The sequence below is a fragment of the Epinephelus moara genome, chromosome 5 (genome assembly GCF_006386435.1).
Source record: "Epinephelus moara isolate mb chromosome 5, YSFRI_EMoa_1.0, whole genome shotgun sequence".
NCBI classification, from domain to species: domain Eukaryota; kingdom Metazoa; phylum Chordata; class Actinopteri; order Perciformes; family Serranidae; genus Epinephelus; species Epinephelus moara.
In genome coordinates, this window is record NC_065510.1 from 10,917,759 (window position 1) to 10,929,649 (window position 11,891).

At 43.3% G+C, this 11,891-nt stretch overlaps 1 protein-coding gene across 1 annotated transcript in view; it reads right to left on the reverse strand.

The window, feature by feature from the left end:
- LOC126389942 (myosin-11-like) overlaps positions 1-5,041 on the reverse strand; it is a 44,715-nt gene extending 39,674 nt beyond the window's left edge. Inside the window, 4 exon segments of the mRNA XM_050043961.1 lie at positions 421-785; positions 4,728-4,745; positions 4,748-4,774; positions 4,777-5,041. Coding sequence (XP_049899918.1) covers positions 421-785; positions 4,728-4,745; positions 4,748-4,774; positions 4,777-4,933 — 567 coding nt within the window. The 5' untranslated portion in view covers positions 4,934-5,041.
- Between the last annotated feature and the right edge of the window lie 6,850 nt (positions 5,042-11,891).

An 11,891-nucleotide genomic window follows, 5' to 3' on the forward strand; every position in this document is an offset into this window, starting at 1 on the left:
AGGCGGTTGCTATAGACAAGATGGACGCTGTTATTGAGGCTGTTCTAAATCGATATGTCTTCTCAATATCGCCGAATATCGTAGTTGGTTTAAATTCGCTCTAATCCACTTTTAAAAACTTCCTTCAAACAAGTATGTTGGCACAGCTACATGTTAGTGTGGACTTAAAATGATGTTAGATTCAGGCGGATATGTTGGTCTCTGGTGACTGGCTAGGGAAAATCAAATCCCCCTCCCTAATGGTAATCAGTGGATGCAACATCGCAATGTCAAACTAAAGATTTAAACAGGCTGTAACAGCTGCAGGGGAATTAATAAGGTCAACAGAAAATGCTCAGATACAAACATGTGTAGCTACATGCTGTTTGGGTGTGAGTGAATGACTGTGGGAGCATTTCCATGTTTTTACTGTATACTTACATAAATAAGGCCCGAGAAGTACCTCTCACGGATATTGTGCAACACGGAGGCTTCGTTCAGGCAGGTGAGCTCAGCCATGTCCTCCACCTTGCTGAACTTTGGCGGGTTCATCTTCTGGATGTCGTCCTTGTTGACCGTCACCTTCTTGCCATTGTCAGCCAGCTCCACCAGCACCTCGTCGCCGTGCTCCTCCTTGATACTGGCCGCCTCGAAGCCATGCTTCTCCGACGGGATCCACACCAGCTTCTTGGCGGCCCAGTCGGCCTGAGCCATGGGGCTGTTTATGAAGTCTTTGTCAACAAAGAGGAACTTCTCGTCCTCGTTTGGGGCCTTGGTGGACATCTTGGGCTGAGGTGGAGGGCCAGCTGTTGAAGAGAATAAATGAATTAGATGTTGAAAAAGGGTAAACAATAAAGGAAGCAAAGACAGGAGGGAGGGAGAAAGTGAGTTACTGAGGAAGGAAGGAACTTAGGAAAGAACAGAGGCACGAGGGAACAGAGCAGAAAGGCAGGAAATACAAAAGTAAGGGGGCAAGAAATGAGGCTTCAACACAACGTTAATATTTTACAGGACATGATCTTGCAGTGATGCATCAATTAGAATCACAGTATTTTCACACTTTATAATACACACCCTACATGAATATTAACCCTTCAGCAAGTATTCTGGTTTTTCTTTTTGGGTAAAAAGACAGCAGTTTCTGCACAGGGTTAACTAAACACTGCAGTAAGCTATCAGACTAATAGACACACTGCTAAAGTTACCTCCTGCCTGTGATTGTAACTCAAAGGGTTAACATGTTTTATCCATCGGGGAGTTCCAGAGAGCAGTCATTCTCACAGACCTCCACCCCCTCTCGACCCCACACTTTTCACATACGCCACAAGGGAGACGCACAAACAACCCCCCTCCCTAATTTAGATAGAAAGATTGAGGCTGGGAAATTTTAATTAACTCACAAACAAAGACCAACACATGTTGTCATCGGCTTTATCTGTAATACTCCCAAACCATTAATGCTCACGAGCATTTACTCATACTCAGTCATTAAGTCAGTGCTTAATTGACAACATCCATGTTTTCCGTGTCTTTCCCCCTCCATCTCTCTCCCTCTCTCGCCCTGTCTCTCTGCTTGGAGGCTTCAGTCTCGTGCTGTGATGACCATATAAGGGCTCCTTCTCTGGAGCAGGACTCTTTTTCTGCGGACCTAAACAGCAAGGCAAGTGAACTCCCAAACAAAGCCCATATAGGGAATAGTATGTCTCTTGCTGGCTTCGTCGTTTACTTCAAAATGATAACAGCGAGGCAGGGAGCCTGAGGGGGGCCCGGGGCTTTAACAATCATGCTTCATATGGGCCACGTTCGTTTTTTAAATGCAGCAGGCAGTGGCTGAAATATGAACAAGTGTCTGGGAATCAGCCATGTCTGGGAGAAGCACCTGCAGCAGGAGGCACTGTGAAATGCTAGAATTGTACCTGAACCTAACTCTATTAAACTATAAGTAACGAGTACAGCTTGTAAATATGTCATCCCCCTGTTCTGCACTATATGTGCAACCAAACAAAACTGCTCCAGTGAGTTTAACACTACATTAAACAACATTATGATATGTTGAATGGGATTGGCCTCTGAATGACTGAAAACTTGTGGTTCCTGGATTACAGACAGAGTCACTCATGTCTACAGTCTGTTACTCCCCTCCTCTCCATCCCTCTGCACACCGAGACTGGCACACACTTTAATTGAGTGGGAACTATGTAAAAAAGCCACTGAACCTCCTGAGAAACCAATAAACGTTCTCCAGGGACCAACCAAACCAAACCACCCAGAAACTTCTAAAAGATATTGCATAAATATTAACTGGAGGCACAGACAGACACTTCCTATTTGTCAAAAGCTGCAGAGCCGCTGGATAAGTGCAGTGAACTGAGCATAGTTCTGAGGGAACGAGGAGGGCACCAGCTGACGCTTTGATGATCAGCTACTTCTGCAGATAAAAGTAAACAGACTTTTCCTGACGCTCCCCCCGCGTGCTAAAGTATGTGCAGCCAATCAAAGCCCTCCTCCTCAATCCCTTTAACTTTTCTCACCGCTGTGGCTTGATACCTTCTCAAAGCCCCCTCTTTCTTTCTCTCTGTTGTATCAACACCGCTCTGTACTCAGCCAGAGTATATCGCAGACAGCCGTCTGAAGTGGGGCTGACAGGTTGATACAGACTGACTGGAAACGTTACGTATGACAAGGGCCCTGTTTGTCAGCACATCTATCATTAGCCATGAGACTAAGCTTACCAATCGCCTGATGAAAGTGTTGTAGTTTCTGCAGACCAACAATACGTTACATTTGCACGTTTTTATGTATCATATCGTTTCTAAAGTGAAGTAGTGTATGAGCTGACTGTCACTGGGAGGAGGAGAGGGTGGTGGATAGCGTGTCATCGAGGCGAAAGCCTGCTAAGCTGCAAACCACTGATTGAGACAACAAAACCAGTTGTGAATTAATGAGTCATTGCTGTGTTTCCAGGGACTTTAAGGCATCACATGGGGGTATTTTGCAGCCCTGCTGTTTGTCCAGTGGGGGTAGTGGTACAAAAAGCATTGTGTTTGGGGATGGTACCCCCAGAACCATGTATTTTAAGCCAAAACATAATCTTTTCTGAACCATAATCAAGTGGTTTTTCAACTAGAAGCTTCAAGGTATCCGCTACATAATAACATCCAAATGTAACATATCCTCAGGTTACAGAAAGGTACCATGCCAACATTCTTTCAGGCATTTGGGTTGACAACTCATACTCCATTGTAACTAATGTGTTCACAGTCATACCGTAAATGACTGAAAAAACAAACAAACAACAAATTTAACCCACAAGAACGCTGCATTTAGCACAGTCTTACAGAACTGCTTAGCCGACCACAAACCATCAACTCAAGCACATTTCACTTAAGATTATCAGATCCTTCGCTATCATCAGATGCTGACCATCATTCTCAAACACATCCCATCGAGGCTGAGAAGAAAACAACAATACAAATCTATGACATGTCCAGTAACAATTACTTATTTCATAATCTCTATTTAAAATGATAATAAACACATGGAAATGTCACCCAGGAGACTGACTGGCCTATTTCTACTTGCGGGTGAAAGAGGTTGACCCGCAGGGCCTGTGAATGATTTAACTCATTTCCTCTCTTGGTTGTTTCCACAAACATTCTTCCTGTATCATCTTCGCAGTAATGCCTCTGTATGATGATTGTGATTACAGCATGAAAATAATTAAATCGTAAAGACTCAAACAGACAAATGATACTTGGTTTGTCCCATTAGACCAAATATCCTCAGGCAGACCTCTCCATTTAAATAAAAATATGACAGCGAAATAAGCTGTCAACAAATAACTTCCTTCCTCATCTTTGGTAAAAAATGATAAGCCATAGCACAAACACTCCTCCTCTTTTGCCACATTGTGCACCAGAACCAGCAAACTAAGAAGTCTAGTAGAAGTCCTTCTCAGTGTAAAACAAGAGTGATGCTGGTGTTTCTTTGAGCTGATGAACATCTCAAACTAACAAAGGCAAGCAAATGTGGCCATCACTGAACTAGTCATTGATGTACATAATAGTGGAGAGATCTAACAATGAAATGAAACCAGACTATCAACTCCTCTAAAACAATCACAGACAGGTTTCATTGGTGACGTGTGAAAAATGTCAGTTCTCACTAAAGCGTCTGCATCCTCAGCCACAACAGTTTCAGCAGTTTGACAGACAGACAGCTTTATACAACCATATTTGGAAAACAGGAAACTCCATGGTTAGAGTTGAGCCTATTTCTTTACTGAGATATTCAGACCCAACTTCCCCTTACTTCCTTACTGTGCACTGCAGCATGGTACAGTGAATGCAGCATGATTTTTACAGTGTCTCATACACTTGATTAATACACAAATTTATGTATGAATGAGAAGTATTAATAGGCTCAATAATGTAGGTTACAGTGGACCTGAACATCTGCCTGCACCTAAATGGTGTCACTGTTTTCAAAAAGTAACTTTAAGAAGTGATGTAAATTGCAAACAGGTTACCAAAAAGCTAAAGCTAATAATGGTAATGGCTTAAATACTGATATAGGAATATAGAATTCCTTTCTAGCATCATGTTTAATGTTGAATGAAAACAGCCCCACAAATTCCTGTTCCTCAAACGCATCTAAAGTTAGTAAACTGAGAGATGGATGCAGTTTGACAAGTGCACTCCAGCATCACCACTCGTTAAACGACCCGCCATAGAAAATGCTATACTCACACAATGTGAAGAAATTTAGTTCAGGGGAGTTTTGGGTTTGGAGAGTTAGGGTCTGGAGCAGCCGGCGTTGACGAGGTACTCCACAAAGGAACAGTCCAAATGACCCCCGTCAATTTCACAGCCTCACCATTTAAACTGCGCACTGCTGCGCGAGGGTGGAGCCGCGCGAGCCGCACCTCCTCCTCCTCCTCCTCCTCCTCCAGCATCGTCCAGCTGCAGGCAGCATCCAGTAGTGGGGCAGGAGGCAGAGGACATGCGCACTGCGGACACCGGCAGGGCTGAAGGAGGAGGGTATGATGAGAATGAAGAAGGGCTGAATGGAGCAGAGTCCTGCTGATGAAATGAGGATAAGAATGAATAAGTTAAAAATAACTAAATGAGAAATGGTGTAACTTCTTTCACATTAAGTTTGACTGTGTTTATGTGTGAGGTATGTGCACTTTATTTTCCATTTTATGCTACTTCATAAGTTAATATTCCTTCTTCACTATATTTACAATATCTGCAAGCTATCAGGGCCGTGCAAAGACCTTAAGAAAGGCAGGTGCCCAAAGTTAGAAAGGGGCATATGGAACAAACACCCAGGAGCGAGGAGAGTATAGCAATCTTATTTCAATCATGAAAGACATTAGAATGAAGTAAAGATAATATTTAATGCAGAATATGAGTGTACAGATTAACAGATGATTTGTGCTGATTAAGATTTCAACAGAAGTCTTCGGCGCTTGGACACCAGAGGGAGATATTTTTGTGATTGAGGGACATCTGAGCAGCAGCAGCAGCAGGATGAATCCCCCGATGGAGTCCAGACACTGGTGGTGGTGGCTGCTGACTCTGAGGCAGAAGAGGCTGATGAAACTGTAAAGGCTGGGTGGTGATGGGGAGGTGGAGGGAGTGCACGACTGCAGCAAGAAAGAACTACAGCAGAGAAAGAACCATATTTAAAATGAGGAGCAGTAAGATGATAGGCTGACAGAGAAGGTGTGTCACTGTGCTGTTGGTTGATTGTGAATCAGCTGATGACTCAATTGATCTACTCAGACAATGACAGTGACACTAAACTTTTGCTAGAGCTTCATAACTTTAGTGCAGCTACACTGTGCAACATGGATCCAATAAACCTGGGTATGACATCAAGTTTGATGTATGGAGATGATGACAGCGAATCACAGGCTACAACGTATGATGCAATAGCTTCCCATACTGAGTGCACAAGGATGCTGCACGGGCTATTACTTCTCCAACTGTGAAGCACAACATAGAGGGAGTCACATTATTAAATAATCTTAAGATTTGTGGGCACTATATACTGCAATGTGTCTGTGTGGGTGTTTGCTAGCTGCTAGGTTGCTCACCTGGCAGCTGCAACTCCGCCACTATTTCCCTCCATGCTTCTTCCATCTTTACACAATCATGGAGGACACATTATACAGGCAAGGCTTCTGTTGCCACAACAAGGTTTTCCTCTTTGCTGGAATCCCACACATTTCTCCTAGTGCATTTTACCTCCAAGGTGAGCTGCTATCTATCTGTTTGTTTGGGTTTAGCGCCAGTTAGTCATTTCATGCTGCATTTCTATTGGTTGGTTAGTGGACGTAGGTTGTAACAGCAGTCACACAGTGAGATGGTCATTACAAATTTCTGACAATCAGAATTTTACCCCAGGCTGTCTTTGATCACAAGACCATGACAACAGCCATCTTTGAACCGCCCTTACTGTGTGATGTAGGACAACCACTTTAGAGCCATAGCCCAAAGATATCGCCACGTTTCTTTCATGCTGGTCATTTCAAGTTTACAGTGTATACTGGCCTTAAAATCTGGAAATGAGTTAGCATTTTTGCACTGCTGATTTCTTGAATTTAGGCTTCAAAAATCATAAAAGTGGAGTTCATTTGTGAAGATTAATTTGCTGGACAAAACCTTTAAGTATCACAAACTTATTTTCTGCAAGAATCCAAAAAAAAATCTTTGATGCGAGAAACAGGGTGACGCTAACTTCCTCATTGGCCTACAGAACAATGTCATCCCTGGAGCATACTATGGGATGGAGGCCTGCAAAAAGGCTGGGATGACAAGTTTGGTTTTGTGTGATTTTTTTTTGTTTCTAAGTTAGAAGCGCCATGACTACATTAAATGGACTGACTGAACTTTGTATTAAAAAATAGTGGAAATTCTTTGAGGCTTATTTATTCCTTTAAGGCACAAAACGGTTCAGTCCACCCCTGCACTAGGATTTATCTCTAAACACAGCTAGAGCTGAGTGAGTGACTGCTTATGCTGCTGGAGCACCAACATACACTGTCCTGTCTTTCCCCAAGAAGAAAAAGGAAATCAGGTTCTAGGAAAGAAAAGAAAAAAAAGAAAGAAAGAAAGAAAGAAAGAAAAAGAAATGAAAGGGAAAGAAAGCAAACTGACTTAAAGTGTGTGAGAAAGACATGGATCTAGAGAGGAAGGACGGGGGTTCCCGCAGAAACTGCTTATGCATAGGGCCCAGAATTTGGTGCTACGTCCCTACATACACCAACTTAATATACAGCATAACCTGCTGAATTATAGAAACATTTACTGAAACAATTCAATTCAATTCTGTTTATAAAGCCCAATATCAAAATGTGATTGTGAAATTCCATGACCTTTCTGGGGGTTTCCATGACCGTGGGATGCCTGTTGTATTAATAACAGTTTCATAGTAGGAGAAGCACAGGTGTTACTAAAAATATTGGCAAGGCTCACATCTGCTCAAGTGTCCCAGTAAGTCATGACAGTGTGACAGAGAGCCAGCACACACAGTGGAATTCAGCCATCGTTAATATTATTAATTACACCTGTGCTTTTGGTGATGTCAAAATGCACTGCAAAAAAGGATTTTGGAAGATGGCAAATAAAATCCATGCATATCAATTAAATCGTCAACATACTATAAAATATACTTCAACATATTGAATAATCTGTTCACTGCAATGTGCGCATGTGTCAGCGCCCAAGCAGCAAGGCCAAAGTCAGTTTCATTAGTGGGACTGGAGAGGGTTGAGCTGCATTGAAACAATGCATACTTCTCTTGGGTTGCTGTTTCTTAGAGGACATAAACTCATCAGTTGAGCACAGTGTGGTCAACATATCGATTAAAAAAAGAGAGTCATAATCAGTGTAGTTTCTGATGGTACAGTGATTAGCATGGTTGCCAAGAGTTAATACAACTAACTTTTTTATAAGTAATCAATTGTGTTATGTATTAAAAAATGTTAAGTATTATTTACCTAATACGTTTTAGTGTCATAGCTGTTAAATTCAGGTACTCTTTACTCAAGACATGCGCTGAAATCTACTCAAACAAAGTGAGTGCAAATTGTTACCTGACATTCACTGAGTAAATTCTATGGGTTTGTTTTAACGTGTGTCCTCTGTGAAAAAGGCCTAATGCGCACATTATTTCCTTGTAGATGATCATTTTTCCCTGTTGGTTGAAAAGTTTGTAAACCTCATGGAAAATTCTGTGAGTCATGGTGCATACTGTGTTTTCAGTTTTAGCATCTACTCTTTTTCACTGTGCTCAGGATCATACAGTTTACAGCATCTCCAAATATTGAGCTGAAAAACTAAAAAGGCATCACATTCATATGATGGTGACACAACAACTAAAACCTAGTGGCTGTTTGCTTCACTCCCACAAACTGTAGGATTTATAGATTATGCAATCTGCTCCCAGTCCTCATAAGGCAAGCTGTCCCCAGCACAGGAATCCCCCCTTTACTGTACCCGCTCCAGAGAGATTCCCCCTAAACATAACTCAGACTTTACAAGATGAACGTGTGTGTGTACGTCCCACACATGTCTTCTATCGTTACGCACATCGCATTCCACGGTCACAAACAACCCTCCCCCTCTCCATCCTTCTCCTGCTGCATCCCTCCTGTTTCCAGCTTCCTTCCAATGGAACTTCCTATATAAGGACACCAATCTATTTGCTCCAATAAATCAAGCAGCTGGTTGATAGCCGGGGCCTGTTTTGCGCCAGAGAAGCACAGCTCTACGCCACTGTGTGTGTGTGTGTGAGAAACCTAATGACAGACCAAAGAAGCAACATGGAGGACCTCTGGGCTCCCTCTGGCCAACATCAAGACGGCGGGGTGGCGTTAACGAAGGAGAGACAGGGGTTGAAAAACTCAGGGAGAGACAGGGTGAGAAACAAGGCAGAGGGAGGGATGAAGAACGAGACAAGGATCAGGAGGAGGAGGAGGAGGAGGAGGAGGAGGAGGAGGAGGAGGAGGAGGAGGAGGAGGAGGAGAGGGAGACAAAGCAGCAGATACACTGAACAGAGAGGTTGCAGTGTGCCATATAAGGACAGTGGGGTCTGTATGGAATCTCGGCAGCTTTCTGTGTTACTTTCAAAGTCTAGCACAGGCGAGCACCCCGAGCCCCAGTGACTAAATATGGTCCAGCAGCAACAGCATTGTTCAAACAAACAAGGTTGTTTCTTTATGAGTTAGCTGTGACACACAATAACTTATCAATACATAGTATATCAAGGTAACAAGGAAATGTGCTCTCAGTCTAAGAGGAACACTCAACCATCTAGATTCATCTTGGTGAAGTATGAAAGATGCAATTTGCAGTTTGAGTTTCCTGCTCTTAATCAAAATAAATACAGACTGCCACATCATTTTTCTGCACACTAAGCTTTATATCACTGCTTTGCTCTCTAATGCCCACAGGTTAATCACAGAGGTGAGTACTTTATGACTGCTGCTGATAAAAGGTCACGTCTATTTCTCTTTAAAGTGATGTACTATGTGAAGAGAAAGAGAGAGATAGGAGGACAGGAATTTAAAGACTTGAAGGGATCAAGTGGAAGTATGCGGGCAGTGTGTGCTGACAACACGAGTCTGTCCTCAACATTGTCCAGAACATTTGTCCTCCCCCGGCTGTCTGAGATGGAGAATAATCTCCAAGTGATTCCTCAGAGCGATGTTAAGTTGACAGAGATGAAGAGGAGAGATGGCAGAGGGAGTGAACATGGATAAAAAGTCTGGGTGATGGATGGTTAAACACTAATCAGCCATAACGTTAAAACCACTGATAGGTGAAGTGAATAACGTTTATCGTCTTGTTAGAATGCAAAGTTCTGCTGGGAAACTTTTGGTCCTGGCATTCATGTGGATCCCTTTGACACGCACCGCCTACCAAAACAATTTCACGGAACAAGTACACCCCATCATGGCAATGGCATTCTCCAATGGCAGTAGAGAATGCCATTGCCAGTGGTTCCCCCAGCAGGACAATGTGCCATGCCACACCATGAAACCTGCTCAGGAGTAGCCTGAGGAACGTGACAAAGAGCTCAAGATGTCAATCTGGCATCCAAATTCCCCAGATCCCAATCTGTTCAAGCATCCATGGGACATGCCGCTACCCCAGAGGCACCCAGAGGATGACAATGCCACACTGAACAAACTGCTCAAGAATGGCCCAAGGGACATGACAAAGAGCTCAAGACGTCAATCTGGCCTCCAAATTCCCCAGATCCCAATCTGATTGAGCATCCATGGGATGTGCTGGTACCCCAAGTCTCAACCCATATGACTCAAAGGATCTGCCACCAATGCCCTGGTGCCAGACACCACAGGACACCCCCAGAAGTCCTGTATCCATGCCTTGAAAGTTCAGAGCCAAGACCAGTCCAAGGAGGCCCCATCGTTGATCAGACTTGGCTCTGACCTATTGAGGCATGGACACAGGACCTCTGGGGGTGTCCTGTGGTGTTTGGCACCAGGGTATTGGTGGTAGATCCTTTGAGGCATATGGGTTGCGACTTGTGGTACTGATACATCCCACAGATGCTCAATCGGATTAGGATCTGGAGAATCTGGAGGCCAGATTGATGTTTTGAGCTTTTTGTCTTGAGCAGTTTTTTCAGTGTAGCATGACGTATTGTCCTGCTGGGGGGAGGCACTGCCATCGGGGAATGTTGTTGCCATTAGGGGGTGTACTTGGTTTGCAATGGTGTTTGGGTGGGTGGTACACGTCAAGTGCAAGCGGCAGCCTCCGGGGCTGAAAAATGAAGCCAGCATGGAGGTGCCAAAAACCGCAGTTCTTTCAGGGGTCACTTGAGGCTGACTCCAGGAGTCCATCCTCATAGACCTCCATGTTAAAGTGTCCAACTCAACAGAGATAAACATGCCTGGAACAATAAACAGTTTAGGTCTCTATAGCTGATTTCAACATTTATGACAACTGTGTGGGGGTTAATTTTCATATAACTCAAACATTTACATTATTCTAAGGTTTAAAGTTATGCATAATTAAGGGCAGGGTCGCTTTGAGTGACAGGCTGTCTGTGAGGCATCACTACAGTCCACCCCTTGCTCATCCACAGCTTCGCCATCTCAGCCAAATATGGTCCCCACTGGCTCCAAAAATCCAAGATGACGAGAGCCAAAATGCCAAACTCAAAGCATTAAAACTGCAGTCGTTAAACTGATTGGGGACGTCATGGTAGCCATGTCCAATAGTTTATACAGTCTATGGTCATGTGGCATCCACATGCATGCCAGGGCCCAATGTTTCCCAGCAGAACACTGCACTGTAACAAGATGATCAATGTTATTCATTTCAGCTGTCAGTGGTTTTAATTTTGAGGGCTGTTTGGGGTACTGTAGTCAATGAATCAAAAATTACACTGAATAAATCTAAACAAAATCATATTTGTTATATAAAAACATGATTGCATATCACTGTGTGCAACAAATGGCTGAAGTTGCACGATCCACATGCATGTGGTTCACGACAGTTGACATCATGTATATGTGAACTGTCCCTCATCACCATGTGGTAGAATAAATATACATTTAAAAATACATGGACTGTGATGCAGAAATCTCTTACATACAGCATGTTTAATGTTTTTTCTTCACCTTCATGTCCATAGATGGCCATCTATTGGAGAGAAAATATGTTTATGGATATGTTTGACCCTCATGGAATGCAATTGCTTTCTAATTTGAGCCCAGGGGCAAACATCAGTTCACTCTGCTGCAGTCAAAGGACCACTGCATTCAATACTATTTATACAGCTGTCTCTCTTTCACACAACTAATTTATACAGTGGAGGAGAAATGCTACCTATTATAGGGCACCCTGCCAATCGAACAATCATGTGCCATT